Genomic DNA, 18068 nt, shown 5'->3' on the forward strand with positions numbered 1-18068 from the left:
CCAAATTCTTTCATTTTCTTTAGGAGAATCATGCATTTACTACATAGCTTAGATTTAAATAGACTTATTTTATTCCTGGCTGTGAACCTCAGTCCCTTTTCCCTCTGGTTTGTTATTTCAGGGTACTGGATGCCAAGTGATTAGGCTATTCTCCTTTCTCCCTAAATGAGTAAAACAGCCTTAATTTCCAATTATCCTAAGATGCACTTGAAGCTAAGCCCCACCCGTTTTTTCCAGTCCCTCACCTTCTGTGATGCCTTTTCCCACCCATTCTAGGTATCACTGAATTCACTCCCTGAACATCAAGCACTGTACTCTACGTGCCTCGCATATGGAAATGCCTGTTACACAGACCCTGACTTCGAGGACCTCAGTCCACTCACTGGGAGGCAGACATGGGGCGGCTCCATCTCCAAATGGAGATCCTACCACCCAGGGGGACTCTGATGAACAAAAATCAAACAACCGTGGTGCTGCCATGAGTTCCTGGCCGCCCACGTTAACTGGCCCTCTAGGCAACTTCTTAGGTGTCCCCAGCTCAGTTTTCTCTTAAGAGTTTCCACAGTGACGATTTCAAACTTTGTCCTGTTTCCTCACTTTCCCAACCTTCTTTCTTCTTCACTTGAGGCAGCGGCCGTCTCTGCATCAAAAAACATACAACTTAGGGGCGCCTGGGGGGCTCAGCCTTCGGCTCAGGTCATGGTCTCAGGGTTCGTGGGTTCGAGCCGCGCATCGGGCCCTGGGCTGACAGCTGGAGCCTGCTTCGGATTCTGTGACTCCCCCTCTCTGCCCCTCCCGCGCTTACACTCTGTTTCTTTCTGTCTCTCCAAAATAAATAAATGTTAAAAAAACATACAGCTTGTTTGCCAGTTTATGACTTCACTTCCCAACTAACCCACATATTTCCCCTCCATTTCTCCTATAGCAACACAACAGAGCTCTCTTTCTGTCCAAGGCTGACCTTGCCACCACGGGTGTCCGCTCTGCACGCTCTGTCCTCCGGAGGCCCTGGACGCCTCCCCTCCCGCCTACTTTTGCATCATGACCCAGACCTGCCGCTGCGTTCTCACCAAACATTAAAAGGCCTCCCTTCTGATTCCCCTCGGTTCCCACGCCACTCCTCTGTGCGGCCTCCTGAGAGCCCCGCACACTCCCTGTCGCTGGCCTCTCGGCGGCTCCTTGCCTTTCAAGCCGGCCTGGGATTTTGGGCTCTTCTCCCTTGGTGTTTCTGAGTCACGCTCTCCTCTGTCTCACTGGTTTTCCTCTGGAGTTTCCCTACACTCACAGGCCTCTGCTCACACTTCAAACGTTGACACTGCGTGGGCCTCTCCTCGGCCCTCTTCTCAGGCTCCGTGATCTTCGGTCCCACACGTGTGACATGCTGATGAGTTCCAAGTCTGTACTTGTAGGCGGTTAGGTATTTCTACTGGCAAATCCCACAGGCACCTCATGGTCAAATACGCCAAACTCGTCTTCACCTCAAGTCCCTTGTCCTTGCTCTTTTTCCCTAGAATGCTCTGCCCTCACATGTTGACACGATTGGCTCCTTTGTACCCTCTGGATCTCCGTCCAAATGTCACCTTCTGAGGCCTCCTCTTGACTACCTCCTCTCCTTTGCCCTTCGCACAACTCTACCTATCACAACATTCATACCTACACGAGGTTACTATATCCACTTACTTACGGTTTGTTTCTATTAAAATGAAGGCTCCCTAAGAGCAGAGGCATTGTCTTTCTTACACTATTTAGCTGTAGCGCCTGGAATGTGGTAAATCTCAAGAAATTCTTGCTGAATGTCAAAAACTTCCAAATCATAAACCTTGGAAACATAAGGCTAAGTGAAAGAAGTCAAAGCCAGTCCCAAAAGGTTACATATCATATGATCCCATTTAAGTGAGATGTCCAGAATTGGCAAATCTGTAGAGAAGGACAGCAGAGTAATGGTGGCCAGGAGCTGGGGAAGTTGGGAGGACAGGAGGGTGACTGCTAATGGGTACAGGGCTTATATTTGGCATGATGACAATGCTCTGGAATTAGACAGTGGTGATGGTCTTACAACTCTGAATATACTAGAAACCACTGAATTGTACACTTTTAACGAGCCGTATGGTATGTAAATCATATCTCAATAAAGCTGTTATAACACAGCAGAACTCCCACCTTTATTCCAGAACTGCCCCAGCTCCTGTACTCAAGTGACTAACACGACCGCTTACCAGCTGCCCAGCTTAGGAACCCAAGACCTCCTAACACTCCTCCCCACAACTGCCCCTTCCAATACATCTGATGAGCTACAAAGCTGCAAAGATGTCACCTCCTTACTCTCCGAAACCTACTTTCCAATTCATTCAATGCTCATCTCATTCCTGCCAAGCCCTCACTGCTTTTTACTTGGATTATTTCCATTACATTCCTCCTGGATTCCCTCCACTGAACTCACTCATCTGCTACACTGCTGGAGCAGATCTTCCTAAAGGAGCGATCTTAGGAGAGATCTTCCTAAAGCGAGAAGATCCTTAGGAGCGATCTTCCTAAAGCCGAATTCCCACTGTATCTCATCCGTGCTTAAAGCCTTCATTGGCTCTCTAGAACTGACATGACAAACACCCAAACTCCTTAGTATGTATACAGAGTCCTTCATAAGCTGGTCCCTGACAGCCCTTCTCCCACCTCACCAGCTCATCTTTCAGCCACAGCCATGTGGAAACCAGCCACACACTGTGACCACTCTTTTTCACATGGGCCACTTCCTCTGCCTGGAACATCCTTGCCCGACACTTTACTGGTCTTTAATTCCTACTTATTCTTTAGGACTCAGCACTGCATCCGCCGGGATGCGGGAGCTAGGTTTTGCTTGTCAGCTTGTTAGAAATCCCTTTTCCGTAGTCTCCCAGCACTCAGTGCAATGCCTATCGGTACTCTTCTAAGAGTTACCATTTACTGAGCACCTACTATGAGCTTCACTCCTTGCAATGTGTTGCTATATTATTTAAACGTGAAGAAACGGGTTCAGTGAGGTTGCTGTCCTAGCAAATGAGAGTAGGGACTGAATTCCACGTCTGACCCCGAAGTAATGGTCTCCTATTGTTCCAAACGATCTCTCCAGAACTTTTCACTTTGCATTGCTATTCGTACCAAGAGTGAATTCAGTTAACTCAGCGCTGTCTTAGTGCCTAGTGCGATGCTTGACACTTGCTCAGTGTTCGCTGAACACAGGGAGAGAGGACAGGTGTGAACTAAGCAGTGGGGAACCTGTTATGTCTCCGGTAGGTGCTCAACTAATCCTTACTGGATGGATGCAGAGACACTGTCTACCTTTTGAAAAACGCACGAGTTAATGCGATGCTAACTTCTACCTAAACATGCATTTGTGAACGCAAACCGCTCATCTCTAGGACAAAGTTCTCCGCTTTGTCTAAGTTCTAAGCAGCATTCTAGATCTGTGAAGTGTTTCTCTGGCAGAAGGCCAGCTCCACTCAAAGACTAGCCTTCTCTCGTGGACAATTAAGGTTTGAGTTTTTGTCCTTCACATCTCTGCTCTTTCTCCTCTTTCTCCCTCCCTTATTCTGCTGGGGTCTGAAGTCAGAAGGTCAAAACTCAGAGCTCATGTATTTCCTCTTTCACATCCTGGCAAATGTCAAGTCCTGGAGGTAACGTAAGAAACAGATCTGGCTCTTCTTCACACCTGCCAGAGCTTAACCCAGGTCCTCGTCTCATCCTGCCGTCACCTGCATTGCCGCTTCCACTCTTTAGCGTCTAGGAAAGCGCCCAGGGGCCCAAAGAGACATTTCTTCCCGCCCCCAACTCCCACACACTCTCCCCTGAGACTGAAGAAAAAGCAAAGTCCCATTCAACCTAGCAGGCCCGTTCCGATCCACAGTTCTCCAAACCCCTTCAGCCCGAGAGGCCTGGCCCGCAACTGCGGACCAAGGGCAGGCTCCCGAGGCCTGCGAGCGTGCGGGCGGGCGACTGAGGCGGCCAAACATCCGGTTACCCCTCCTCGCCTCTCACAGCCCGTGGCTTCATTCCCTCTCGCGCTGGTCCCTTACAGGGGTCGGATCAGCAGCTGGTCACTTTCCTCAGCAGGAATCGCTGACATCTCGGAAGTCTGAAGGCGAAGCGGGGCTGAGGATCAGGTCACGGAGTCTTTCTAAATTGGAAGCAGAACCTCGGGGAACCACACGTAGGAGAAGCCCATCCATCCAGAGCACAACTTCCGGCCCTCCGGCGCCCGCGACACTAAGCTCCTCCCCCCCGACTTCCGGTCGGAGAAACCGGGACGCGAGGTTCCTCCCCTCAGCGGAGTCCGGAAACCTGGGGCGGGGTCAGTTCTGCGCCTGCGCGACGTCTCGGGGGCGGGGCCCGGCGGGCGGGGCCTGGGGCGCCGGAAAAGCTGGCACTGGAATTCGAACTGGAGTGGCTGCCCCAGTGTCCGCTGCCTGGGCTGTGGGCGTCTGACCCTGACCGCAGGCGGCCCCAGGGGCGGGCCAGAGGCTGTGAGGTGAGAACCGGGCCCTGGCCGGTCCCGGACTGAGCCTGGCCGGGAACGCGGGCCCCGAAGGCGGTGCCGGCGGGGAGGCCCGCGGTAGGGCGGATGGGTGGGGCCGCGGGGGCTGCGGTCTCCCCCGGGACCCGCCTTCCCGGGGCCGGGGACCCAAGTCCCCAGGTGGCGCGGAGCGGGCGGCGGGAGTGGAGGAGCAGGCCCGGGCCTGCGGGAGGATGCGGTGCCCCAGGTGCCAGGTTCCTGTTTGGGGTGGGACTGCAGCGCTTGTGACGGCAGGTGTCGTGTGTGGATCGGTCCCGTCGGACACGGAGACAGGAGTGGGAGCCTCCGCGGGGCTGCTTCCGGAGTCGGACTCCGCTTTGTGGGGCCGTGAGGAGCGCTGTCTTTTTGTGCCGGCTCCTCTTGGTTTCTCCACGGCTCCAGCCCCCTCCCCCCACCGCGAAGGGCCGGCGTGGTGTCTGTCCTGTTTGCTTTCATCCTGCGCACCTGCACGTGGCAGGCGCAACACAACAGTGCGGACTACGTGGGAAGCAGGGTGGGGTCTGGAAAGAGCTTCGGCGGTCGTGTGTGCCTTAGGTTCCAAACTTGGCCCCACCCATTATGAGCCTAGCGACCTGGGGCAAGACGCTTAGAGTTTTGGCTTCTTCATTTGAAAGGGGCTGTGATACTGCAGCCTTGCTGGCCAGTAGCGAGGGTTACAGGTTTGTATAGCGCCCAGCCCTGGGCGGCACACGGTAGGTGTTCAGGACAGGAAATTGGTATCTGGGAGAAGGTTCTTCAGTTCATTAAACGTGTCCTTTGCCAGTCTGTGCCAGACGTCGGGTACACAGATGAAATACCTAGCCCCCATCTTTGAGGAGCTCACAGTTGAGAGAGTTCCAAGTGGGCAATAGCCGGCTGATGCTATGACCAGGGTGTATGCTCAAGCTGTGCAGTGCCGGTCCCTTAGCCCAACCTGGAGGTCCAAAGGAGGCTTTCTAGTAAAGAAGAAGCCTGAACAGAGTCTTGAAAGGTGAGTAAAGTTAGCTGAATGAATAAAAAGGTGGAAGGGCAGACAGAATGGCAGGAGCAAAGCATGGAAACAGGGAGCTGTGTGCCTGCTCTTTGCATTCCTGCGAGATGAACCTGTGAAGCTGGTCGTGGAAGACGAGACTGGAGAGGTCGATAGGAGCCCCCGTCACGGAGGACCTTGCATGTCCTGGCCAAGAGCTTTGACTCCACTCTCTCTAACTTTGGAGAGCCAGTGAAAGATTTTAAGCACATTACTGGCATCGGATTTGAGTTTTAAAGAAATCTTTTTAGCTGGAGGTTGGTAGTAGCTTTAAAGTGGCAAGGAGTCCCGTTGGGACGTGAATTCCTTCCTTAAGTTGCATGCCAAACTCTGGGCATCTGTGTCTCGCTGTGGGTGGGGGATGCACTGCTTTCATCAGGTGATGAAAGAGTGATTATACCCAGCAGCGGGCTAGTGATGGCATGCACCTGTTAGAGGTGTGGATGAGCCAACGGTTCAGGAGGTTTATTCAGCAGATCTTAGTATTTTATTGGAGGTGGGGCTTGGAGGACATTGCGGAGTTGATGACTTCCTGGTTTCCACCAGAAATAATAATAATTTACTGAAAGGGAAAGGAGAGGAGCAGAGCAGATACGGAAGGGATGGTGAAGCGTTTGCTTCAGCCATTTTTTGCATTTGGTAAGTTTGGAACATCCAAGTGACAATCTGTATCTTTCGCCTCATTTTGGTGCGTGAATAATTTAGAGACAAGAATAATTTGCTTCAGAACATGCATCAGAATAGCAGCAGATATCAAAGACTTTAATAAGTGCCTTTCCCTCCCTCAGCTTCTCAATCGGTGGTGGAAAGAAAGTCTTAAGGAGCAGCAAAGGCGTGATTGTGCCAGTGTGCCGATTTCCAAAGCATTCCAGTATTCCAGGGACTTGAAGGGATGCTTCAGGATTTCACTAGGGATGGCATAAAATTTTATTTTAAAGTCATATTTAAAATTGTTGTATATTGAAACACACACACACACACACACACACACACACACACTTAAGATATAATGTCCTTAAATGTGCTGTGCAATATTTGACTTATCAGAGACTGCTAACATGGTGCTTTATGCTGCTAGGTTAACCCAGTTTGTGCAGACTTCGGAATAAGGCTCTCTTGCCATCTTGTTCTTACTGAAAAGCATCCCATGAATGCAAGGTGATCGGTGGCAGCAAATGATCTTCAGTAGCCTGCTAGTCTCCCTCCTTTTACTTACACCTTCTGCGGGTAGTTCTGTACCCACAGCCAGTCATCTTTCTAAAACAGAAGTCTGATTCTATCACTTGACTGCCATTTAACAGCCTCTGGAGTCTTGCTGTTAAACCTAAAATAACCCCCAGACTTTTGTTGTGGTTTGCAAAGCCCCCTTGCACCTTTCTGTTCATCTGTCCCTCTCCCTCCTGCTCCCGTAAAAGCCAAGGTGGTCTCTCGCTGTTCCTGGCAGCTGGCATGTGCCCTCAGGACCTTTGCACTTGCGCTGCTCTCTGCTGGACTGCTTTTCCTCCGCACCTGTGCGGCCACCCTCCTTTCCTTCTTCACGTCTCCTTATTGCTCACTTCCTCGGAGCATCTTTTTCTAATGTGCTCACCCTTCCTTCCATCAGCTGTGTCTCCTGAGCTTGCCTTCATTTCCCTCATAACAGTTCTTTCCTAACAATGTGTGTGTATTTGGTTTTCTTGTTGGTCTGTCTCATCTTTCTGAGAATGGGCCCCCTGAGGTCAGGGCCTTTACTTGACTTATTCACTGCTGTATCCCCAGCATCTAAAAGGCACTCACTGGGTACCCAGGAATGAATGAACGAATCAGATTTTCTTGCTACTCCACAGATGAATCAAAAATGTAGAAATAAGTTGGATGATGGGGCTAGTGAAAAAGCTTGGGCTTGGAACTCAGTCTTGGGCAAGTGGCCTAAGGACAGACACTGGTGAGTGGCCTGAGAATGATGGGGTCTCCAGATAGAGTGGGAGAAACTTCTCATGGGAGCAGGGACATTCAGTGACCACCCCACGATTTATTCATTCTTGTTCTTTCATCAGGTACCTTGTTTTTCTGAAAAGAACCGATCATGTCGGAATGACAGGAAGCTCTCTGTGCACACGGCCGTCTGTGGGAGCTTTGAAGACAATAAAATAGTCTTCGTTCTACCGTAAGCAGATTCCCTTGTTCCCTTGGTAGGATCCAGTCCTTAGTAAAAATTTGTTAGGTTAAATTTTGCTTCCAAGGCGTTAATTATTACCTAAGAAAAAGATATATACAAGACTGACTCTGGAAGACTCAAGGCCGCCTCCTTCCCTGGCCTCACGAGAGTGCGGAGGGGAGAGCTGGCACCTTGGAATGTTTTTATGTCAGTGTTTTCTGAAAATTCGCTCCAGACCTGGAGAAAAGTGCACATTTCTGGGCTTCCGTTCTAAGCCCGACCATTCACAGGATGTGACCCTGAGACAGCAACTGAATCTCAGTGCCTTGGTTGGTCAGCTAATACGTCACATGTTTTACTAAGGCCTTGAACTGATTAAAGAGCAGTGAGGCACTTGAGTGTTTTGAGGAGTAGATGACGTGTGTGTGTGTGTGTCAGTCACCCCTGAGAAGATGCTTCTCACGCCCCTGGATAGGCCAGGAAAGTTTCTGTCTTTCTGGTTCATTGCATCAGATTTTTCAAATTTAAAAAGAAAAAAAGAACGAAACAGCAGCCTCCGACTTCTGTGGTCGAAGGAGACTATTCGTTTCCGGTGAGAGGACCCAGAAGGAATTGGTGATCTTTATTCCTGCGATGCATAAAGTGACGGGAGGTTATTTCTCCTGCCGTGACTAACTACCGTTTGTCCTTCCAGGGGGAGCTCCTCTGCGTCGGGCGATGGTGAAAAATGTTTCGGAAAGGCAAAAAACGGCACAGTAGCAGCAGTTCCCAGAGCAGTGAAATCAGTACTAAGAGCAAGGTAGGGGGAGCGGACGTAGGAACAGAATCCTAAAGCGGGGAGAATCTTGTCTGTCCTCACGGGCACCGCACGAAGGTACCAACCGCGGCACAGCTGCCGGTGTTTTTCGGACTAGGCGCGTCTTCACATCCGTTGTTGGTGCCAGAGACGCATCATCCCGCGCTCGATTTAACTCCGTTCTGTTGTGGAGATCTGCCGAGATTCTTCCATGCCCGAACCCAGCTGGGACAGAGGACGGGTGAACGGTCTCAGTGAAACACTGGTTTTGCAGCATTTTACATGATAGAAATTGCAGGCAGTCGGGGGGCCGGAGCTCTCGAATTCTGGGATCGGTGGTTGTGTGTACGTAACTGTAGTTCTATTCACTTACCGCTGAGCTAGGTGGATGGTGAGGCAAATGCCACGTTTAGGGCTCTGGAGAGAGTGAGAATGTGGTTTGTAAAGGGGCCTCAGAGGCCTGAGTCCCCGTCCCGGGACCGGCCTGTGTTTCTCGGTTTCACCGCTACCCTTTCCGCCCCCTCCCGAGCTCTCGGTTCGAAAGAGACGAGTGTGCTCAGTGCTGGCACGCCGTGGGGTGGGAGAGGAACCCGCGGCACAACGTGGGCGGGTGCCCGCCCCCGGGGAGGTGAGCCCTGCGCTAGCCCGTGCGGCCACACCTCGGTGGCGGAAGACCCCGTGACGGCCACTCGGGAGTCTCACTGAGCCGGTGGGCTTCTAGCCAGAGGCACGGGAATTTGACGTCTTTCGGAATCCTGCCCGAGAGTGGGAAAAATCGACCGTTTCCCTGAAGGGTTTTGAACTGAGGCTGGTCGAGAAGCTTCCCGCTGTTACCTCTGCAGCCCTTGTGTGGCGCCCCCAGCCTGGGCATCTGGTCCGGCCCAGTGTCATTCTCTCGATGGGAGAGCGGATAAAGGGGCCTTGACCTGCTCGGGCAGAGCAAGACCGGAGCTCGGATTTTGCGGACTCCAGAGGGAACCTGCTAATGGCCTGAGATGTTGGTTCCAGGCCACGGGTTCTTTGAGGTGGCCGGTAGGGCCCGGAGAGGTGCGGAAGGGGCCACCTGCCGTGGAGTGAGGGCCTGAGCCCCAAGATGATGGTGACCGCCCGCCCTGTGGCAGTTGTAACAACATCTCAGTTCCGGCTGCCTTCCCCCCACCCTGAGTGTGTACGCTCTTTCCAGTTTTCAGTCCCACACGGAACATTACGGTGAACGTCTCTGTGCCTAGAGCTGCTCTGTTCTCATTGTACGTTCTGCCCTAAGAGGCGCCACGACAGGAAAAGGGAAAAAACATATATAAGGCCTGAAACAGTTTTGTATTCTCCTCGATTTCACTTCTCGAACACGGAAAAAATATGAGTACGTTGTACTTTTAAAATCTCACTTTGATTTGAGGTGAAAAACAGTGGCTAATTTTTTGAATCAGGAATTTTCACGGAACGCCATTTCTAACGAAATGAAGCCTATCCAGGGTACGATTCTATAGAACAGACCACGCTAACATGGATGATTCTTTGTGTTTTGCTTAACAGTTTCATTGAGTTTTCTCTGCAATTCACATTGAGAATTGCGCTCTGGTTGCCGGTCGGCCCGCGCCTGACCGCGTGAGCCACGTCCTCGTCAGAGTAATTGCAGAGGCGCGGGAACGGGGATTAGGCCTCGACTGGAAGTCTGGGGTATTTTCTAGATGTAACCTTGGGTGAATCACTTCACCCCTCTGGGTATCTTTGCTCATTTATAATACGGGATCATGCTCCCTGCCTGCTTTCTGCACCGGCTTCTTTTTGGGGTCAGTGGAAACTAAGTGAAAGCAAGGCGTAGATTTTCACACAACGACCTGACTACCAGGTATCTTACAAGGAGGCGGGTGTAACGGCTGTAGTTTATACCGGGAATGTCCACACCGTGTTTGTCTGATGCTGTTATGGTAGGAGCAGTTGGGACTACCTGAAGTTTGCTATAGAATTTGTCTTTATTTATTTATTTATTTTTTAACATTTATTTTTGAGACAGAGAGAGACAGAGCATGAATGGGGGAGGGTCAGAGAGAGAGGGAGACACAGAATCGGAAGCAGGCTCCAGGCTCCGAGCCATCAGCCCAGAGCCCGACGCGGGGCTCGAACTCACGGACCGCGAGATCGTGACCTGGGCTGAAGTCGGACGCTTAACCGACTGAGCCACCCAGGCGCCCCTAGAATTTGTCTTTAGAACAATCTGTCACATTCGATCTGCCTGAATAGTCGACCTGCTTTTGTACGTGTTGATTCAACTATAAGAAGTAATTTGAGTGTTTGTTAGAGGATTTGAGAGAAGACAGTGCTTCTAATTCTGTTTCCATTTTTGTTTTGTTATTTCTCAGTCTGTAGACTCCAGCCTTGGGGGGCTCTCACGATCCAGCACTGTGGCCAGCCTCGATACAGATTCCACCAAAAGCTCAGGTACGGAGAGGAGTTGGGCCGCTTATTAAGGCTTTTAACCGGTGTTCACAGAGTAGCACAACGAATTCTTGTGCGCTGGGCTTTTTTTGTTTGCTTTTTTTCTCCTCTGCCATTTTGGACAAGAGTTTGGAAATGGCCCAGGATCTGGTGGGACACGGGTCAAAACGGCTGGCGAGAGCCACTGCCGTGGCGGTGCTAGCACACGTGGGCCATCTGCTCGTCAGGGCTTCTAGAGCAAACACGTGTGAAAAATAGCATGGTAGCAATTTAGAGGTTTCAAAACAGCTTTTCAGGACATGGGGTGGCAAAGCGTGAGTGATATGGGAATGACCTTGTTTGAGGGCCGTGGGAGAAGCATCTTGCTGTTGGAAGGGTAGCATCTGTCAGTCTGTACCTTCTCATCCAGGCCAATAAACGGCTAGAGTCTAACTGGAAATATAAAAATATATATATATTTTGTCCACACTCTTTCTCCTTTTCCCTTCGGGATCAGAGACTAATCGGTCTATGAAAGTGGGGATGGCAGAGGGGTGGGATGAAGGCAGGAACCAGATGATGTAAAAGAGCTTATGGTAGCGTAAGGTCTATTATTTTTACTTCCAGATGTCTTAAAAACATTAGAAACGTGGGCATCTTTTTCTACATAAACATAACCTAAAAGTAACCACATAGTATTCCTTTAACGTGGAAGATTACGTAGTGCTTTGTGGGAATTTGGGGACTGGCTAGATCTTCCAGCCCACACGGTTCTGCAGCCTGATGCCATCTGTCGTGTAACAGAACATCTGTTAATGTTAAGGGACTTCCTGTCTGGCATTATTCCATCTACATGAAAAAAAAAAATTGCGGTTTTTCTTTTTCTTTTTTTTTTTTTTTTTGACCGGTAGAGGTAGACCAGATTTGCTGAATGGGGAAAGCAAATTAATAGTTAACATGGTAAAGAGGAAGAAGAAACCAAAAAAACTCTAAATATTTTAACGTATCATGAAGGTACCCAATCATTATCTAGTTGACAATTTTTCTCCTGTGTTTTGGTTTATTCCTGTTGAGATTTTTATGTTTAGTGTATTATGAGTCACTGAGGAAACGGTTAGTGAAATTCCAAGTTCTTTCCTATTACTTCAAATAATTTTGCATTAAAAGTTTTTTATTTTCATTCATGGTGAAGTTCTGATGACAGTCTGTTTTTTATTTGCAAAGGGGTTGAGGATACCCTGTAACGCAGACATTTCTTTTGAAGTCTTACCATTAACAATTTTTCTTTCACCTTTAGGACAAAGCAATAACACTTCAGATACCTGTGCAGAATTTCGAATAAAATATGTTGGTGCCATTGAGAAACTGAAATTCTCTGAAGGGAAAAGTCTTGAAGGGCCCCTAGACCTGATAAATTATATAGATGTTGCCCAGGTAAAAAAAAAAAATAATAATAATAATATTAGAACATTCTAGAGAATAAATTCATGGCTTTGGAAAAAATGTTCCATGCTTTTATCACTGTTACAATGTTTACTGAGCACTGTGGTCATAGGTGGTACAAGGTATGTAGGACGGAGTCTCAAGGGAACAGGGACAGTTCTTTCCTTCAAAAAACAGCACTTTTTACGTTCTCGGGGCTGACTGAGCTCCTCATTTAAATGAGGAGCTGAGTGCTGTGACTGGTTACACACCATAAGTTTGTCTTTTCAAACAGTCTGGCAAACCTTACTGTATTTCCGTTGAACTAGTTACAGCTCTTTGGATAATCTAACTCCTAGTGGTGTTGACCTATCGATTAATACCCTGTTTGCAACAAGAATTGAGGTGAAGTGGGTTTCAAAAACATCCCAGTCAGTGGGGTGCCTGGGTAGCTCAGTTGGTTGAATATCCAACTCTTGATTTCGGTTCGGGTCATGATCCCAGAGTTGCAGGATCGAGCCCCATGTTGGGCTTCATGCTAAATGTGGAGACTGCTTAAGGTTGTCTCTCTCCCTCTGCCCCTCTCTCCTGCTTGCACACTCTCTCTCAAATTAAAAAACAAAACAAAACATACCCTAGTCAAGAAGATTTAGACAAAATAATTGTGAAGGAAAATCAAGAATAAAAATTAAGACAAATCAAAGATGTACAGTGAGTGCATAAAATACCGTAAGACCTGTGCCCTTGCCAGTGTGGAAGTGGACGAACCAAAAGACTTAAATTGCTTCCTGAATTTCCACAAAATGGAGCCACAGGTCTTTGTGTTTAGCAAAGGGATATTACCACAGTGGAAGATTCCTCTGTCAGTTCAGAGAGTGCTGGTTACTCTAGGGATGTTTGGTCTGGTAAATCATGGAGAATGGGATCATTAGATACAAAGTCACGTCCTCAGGAAAGCACAGGAAGTCTCTTCTGTCTGAGGGGAATAAGCCAATCTAATTTGCCATCTAACAGAGACCTCTTGGTAGTCTGGACTGATACAGTTAGTGCCCCAGCGTTCAGTTTGGGATACGGTCATTGCAAAAGTGTGCAAGCAACAACCAGTCCAAGTATCGTACTGAAGGATGGCTAATGTTCCCCCCAGAAGCGGACTCGGATTATTTTCATTCTGATAAGGACCGTTGAGTTTCTCAGATCACCCCGGGCTTGTCAAAATTCCATCAGTGACAACAGCATTGCTATTATCCCATCTTTTGGTTCTTGAAATGCTGGAAGCCCACGGTGAGAGGTCCCTGGCAGGAGGTTACTAGAACCATGCGAGGAGCCAAGAATGGAGGCATGCAGACATAGCTTCTTTATCAGAATTTCCTTAGCATAGGCAAATGTTTCCACACAAACGTTTACGGCACGGAACATCTACTGAATGCCAACGCTATCTTGTTAGTTGTGCAGAAGACAAGTTAGGCAGTATTCTGACTTAGGATAGAACTGGATAATCTGCTAGGGAAACTGGAAATCTGCTAGAGAGAGAGAGCGTGTGCATACAGGCAGGGGAGCGGCAGAGAGAGGGGGACAGAGGATCCGAAACAGGCTCCGTGCTGACAGCAGAGAGCCTGATGAGGGCTTGAACTCACAAACCATGAGATCATGACCTGAGCTGAAGTCAGACACTTAATCTGCCGAGCCACCCAGGTGCCCCAATAGCTTTATTTTTCTGATGTAAACGTTTAAGCGTCCCTGGGACCTGTGAGAAATGTTTTCAGTTTATAACTGAAATTACTAACGTCAAGACAAATGGATGTGAATTTTGCTCAGCTCTGTGAACTGTGAAAACAGAACAAAATCCTGGTGAAAATTTTTCTTCTGCCTCTTTGGAGAACGATTCTTCTCAGGCTACTGTGTACCCTGCATTCTTTTTTTTTTTTTTTTTTTTTAATGTTTATTTTGTTTTGAGAGACAGAGACAGAACCCGAGTGGGGAAGGGGCAGAGAGAGAGGGAGACACAGAATCCAAAGCAGGCTCCAGGCGCCGAGCTGTCAGCACAGAACCCGACACGGGGCGGGAACTCACTAACTGTGAGATCATGACCTGAGCCGAAGTCGGACGCTCAACCGACTGAGCCACCCAGGCGCCCCTTGTGTACCCCGCATTCTTAAAAGGGTTTGGGTTTGTGATGGCCAGAGACTAAGCTTGGCTAATGAGATTTAAGGAATGTGACATAATTGTTAATGTAGACCATGTAATTTATTTTTACTTTAAAGCAAGATGGAAAGTTGCCTTTCGTTCCTCTGGAGGAAGAATTTATTATGGGAGTTTCCAAGTATGGTATAAAAGTGTCAACATCAGATCAGTATGTAAGTAATATTTCTTAGAGAATCTGGGAGGCAGGCTGGGAAGGGGCCACTGGTAGTTTTGTCTGTTTGCGGAATTGTTGGTTGGTAAATGTTCCTGGCAGCTGGTCTTAAAAAAATGACTGATTTCTGAGAGGTAACGGAGACCCCCTTTGGCTCCTCCTGTATGGCAGGGCCCCACCAGCACCCCGCACTGCTGGCCCCTAATGCGTTTTTAACTTAGGATCTCATGCCAGCTCAGGGCAGATGTCAGCTTGGAAGCCTGGCATAGAGAAGGGGCTCATGAACTCAGATCTTATTCCTGTCTTTCTGGAATTTTAAGTAGGAAGGGATAACCCTGAAGGCAAAGTACCCATTAACTGAACGTTCTGGAATGTCCGTTTGGGTGAAAAGCCTATAGAACTGTTTTCTGCCAGATCCATAGCCATGCTGTCTGTGTAAAGCCTCACGATTCTGCACGGAAAATTAAGTATGTAAAACACCTGTAACACAGTCACCGTCTTGTGTTCTCCTGACTTCCGTAGGATGTCCTGCATCGGCACGCTCTGTATTTAATCATCCGGATGGTGTGTTACGATGATGGTCTGGGGGCAGGAAGAAGCTTGCTGGCTCTGAAGACCACAGATGCCAGCAATGAGGAATACAGCCTCTGGGTTTATCAGTGCCACAGCCTGGTGAGGTTCAAGTTGGCTTGCTTAGGCTCTCATTCATCAGACGAGACGGTGAAACCACAGCGTGCTTACGGTCTTCTCAGAGGCCGAAGAGATGCCACCCACCGTGCCTGACACCTGGCGTAGTGTGGGTGACTGGCCCCAGGTCAGCCAGCTGGCCAGACCTGCCGCGGGCGGGCAGTTGCCCGGCGGGGATCTCGAGGTCGGGGCGGTCACAAGGCCGGTGGGCAAAGCGGTGTGCCCTCCTGAGCAGAAGCCCCCCCCGTTCTGTCCCTGTTGTCTTCCGGACTCATCAAGGTCCCTCCCAAAGGCCAGGTTCGAGTTACCACGCATGCTTCTCTAAAGGCACGCAGGAAGGGGGCATGTGACACGTGCAGGTTTAGGAGAGGTGTTAAGAGGGTCCGATGTGAACCTCTGCTGGTCAAATTAAATTCAGGAAGAGATGGACAGAGTCTCTTACTCTATCTTTTTCACTTAATATAGGAGCAAGCACAAGCCATCTGCAAAGTTTTATCCACCGCTTTTGACTCCGTATTAACATCTGAGAAATCCTGAATTCTGCAATCAAGTGGAAGCTGACTTCGTGTGGGAGTTCGGCGGCTTTCAGTCTGCAGGGTTGAGCTGTTATGGGAGTAGGAAGTGGTGAAAGCGAAGAAATGCGGTGTGTAACATACTGATCATTTGCTTTTCTATTAAAATGTGTCTTATTACGGTGAGTTAACTCTCAACGAGGTTGTCCGCTTTCTGCGACTAAAAAAGAAACCTCCCCTCTCGCTTTTAAACACAAATGAGCTTAACACCTAAGCGTCACAGAAGTGCCCTCAGTGAGTGGCGAGCACGGAGCGCTTTCCACGGAGGTCACGTACCGTCCCCGGGGCGGCACGTGGGCCCCCCCGCCGGCTGGGAGCGCCGGTCACCTGGTCTGGAACAGCGACGCAGCGCTGCCAGCTCACGACACAAAAAGTAAGGCCGTGAAGGTGCACCGTCAGGAGGACGTGCTCGGAAACCAAAGCATCGACCTCGGCGTTCCCAGACCAGAGATCACCGCGCGTGTTAAACAGCACAGAAAGAATCTCATGTACAGGAGGCTGGTGGGTTTTTCTAAAGGACCGTTTTAATATGCAATGCTTAAAGGATTAAAAACATTAAAAATAACACTATGTCCATTTACAGGTGTTTTATTTTTTTCCAGTCAAATGACTAGTTCGCGGGAAGAGCCAACTTACTGAACATGCTCTAATTATAAATCACTGCATTAAGGACAACGAAAATAAGAATCGATTTAGGTTATACAATATATACAGTTGCGCTGCAACCAGATCAGAGCAATCAAGCGAATGAACGGAGTATCATTGTCTCGAGTAGCGTTCCGAGCTGCAGGCCACACCATCCACCCCTCAGCAGACCACACGGGAGCTGGGAGTCTGTGCACGTGTGGGGCCTCATCCCTCGAAGTCGCGTCTGATGGAAAACGGCACACGACATGCCAGCGTCCCGCAGCTACGTTCGTGAAGCGTCAACTTCAAATATAAATAGATATCTACAGTGTTTTCCTTTCTCTCAGGTTGTTTTTTGATTTGCAAAGAGCAAAGAACTAGGAAAGGATGTTAGCAGGGAAGGTACTAGAATTTCTCCTCTGGCAAGAGTAATGTTAACGACTGCACAATAGCACCACCAAATTGCCGAGTGGAAAAAATATTTCCTAGATATTTCTGTACCAGTGAACCTGATAGATTAGTTTGGGACTGGTGTCTGAATGTCAGTGAGAATCAACTTTAATTCCTTATAAAGCTGGCACCAAGTAGTCAAAAGGCTGATTATAAGACACGAATGCAAAAGGACTGTGTTAAAATATACATAAGAAGTGCACTGTGCAAAATATACCTGTTTACTTTCTTAAATCTATGAGGGAAGTAACCAAATGAAGGGTTCAAACGACAGAAATGAGCAATTAGTGAAAATACATGTAGTGCTTTAAAAACAAAACAAAACCAAAAACCAAAAAAAAAAAAAAAAAACCACCGAAAACCCAACCAAATTTAATTACAGATCTAACATTTTTACCCGGAACTTTGAAAGGCAAAAAGCAGTTGCCACACCACATCATAAAACATTCCAGTTTGTTCTGTTTTCCTTTATAAAAACAATAAAAAGTAGAATGCAATTAATAATTAAAAAAAAAAAAAAAAAGCTCTGCACTTACAAGAGTCTTGCCTAATAAAGACAGGCTGCTCCGATCAAATGTACCATCGTAACCGTAGGATGAAAACATCGCCGCCTCGCTTTCCAAGCCTAGACCTAAGCTTATCCCTTCACTTCTGGTCAAAATCCGAGTGGGCATTATAGGCCTATATATTTTCAGAGAGTGCCACAATGTCCAATATTCCTATCACGAATCTTATACTCACAATTACTAAATAGAGGTATGATAATCAAGTTCGTTAAACTCATGAATTTTGGTTTGTCATACACAACCTAATCCCCCCACCCCCAGTAAGAATGACGTGATGGATTTTAGCAGTGACAGTGGGACGTCTGTTCAGGAGTATTACCCGGGACCTACAAATTTCGGATATGCTCTTGATTACAAATGGACAGATTCAATTTCAAGACAGCATAACTACCATTCCTGTTGGTATAGTATATAAATACAAGCCACTAAATTGAGTAAACATTCTTGGGGAGCCGGAGAGGGAAGGCAGTGGTACACTCAACAGGAAA

The 18068-nt window shown here is 48.4% G+C and overlaps 2 protein-coding genes across 6 annotated transcripts in view; one reads left to right on the forward strand and one right to left on the reverse strand.

Moving 5' to 3' along the window:
* Nucleotides 1-4132, reverse strand: part of CPSF3 (cleavage and polyadenylation specific factor 3) — a 38715-nt gene extending 34583 nt beyond the window's left edge. The window contains exon 1 of the mRNA XM_049652564.1: nucleotides 4050-4132. Coding sequence (XP_049508521.1) covers nucleotides 4050-4099 — 50 coding nt within the window. The 5' untranslated portion in view covers nucleotides 4100-4132. The remainder of the gene's footprint in view (nucleotides 1-4049) is intronic.
* Nucleotides 4095-17375, forward strand: ITGB1BP1 (integrin subunit beta 1 binding protein 1). 5 transcript variants are annotated; one of them, XM_049652570.1, is made up of 8 exons: nucleotides 4095-4183; nucleotides 7592-7701; nucleotides 8387-8491; nucleotides 10849-10927; nucleotides 12201-12337; nucleotides 14587-14679; nucleotides 15201-15350; nucleotides 15831-17375. In XM_049652570.1, exons 3-8 carry the CDS (start codon nucleotides 8420-8422, stop codon nucleotides 15900-15902), a joined length of 603 nt encoding a protein of 200 aa, XP_049508527.1. In that variant the 5' UTR covers nucleotides 4095-4183; nucleotides 7592-7701; nucleotides 8387-8419; the 3' UTR covers nucleotides 15903-17375. The 5 variants fall into 5 exon arrangements, with proteins under 5 accessions (XP_049508527.1, XP_049508525.1, XP_049508526.1 ...); XM_049652568.1 differs by lacking the exon at nucleotides 4095-4183 and adding an exon at nucleotides 4407-4501; XM_049652569.1 differs by lacking the exon at nucleotides 4095-4183 and adding an exon at nucleotides 4781-5516.
* Nucleotides 17376-18068: the final 693 nt, after the last annotated feature.

This window comes from Panthera uncia, assembly GCF_023721935.1.
Source record: "Panthera uncia isolate 11264 chromosome A3 unlocalized genomic scaffold, Puncia_PCG_1.0 HiC_scaffold_12, whole genome shotgun sequence".
NCBI lineage: Eukaryota > Metazoa > Chordata > Mammalia > Carnivora > Felidae > Panthera > Panthera uncia.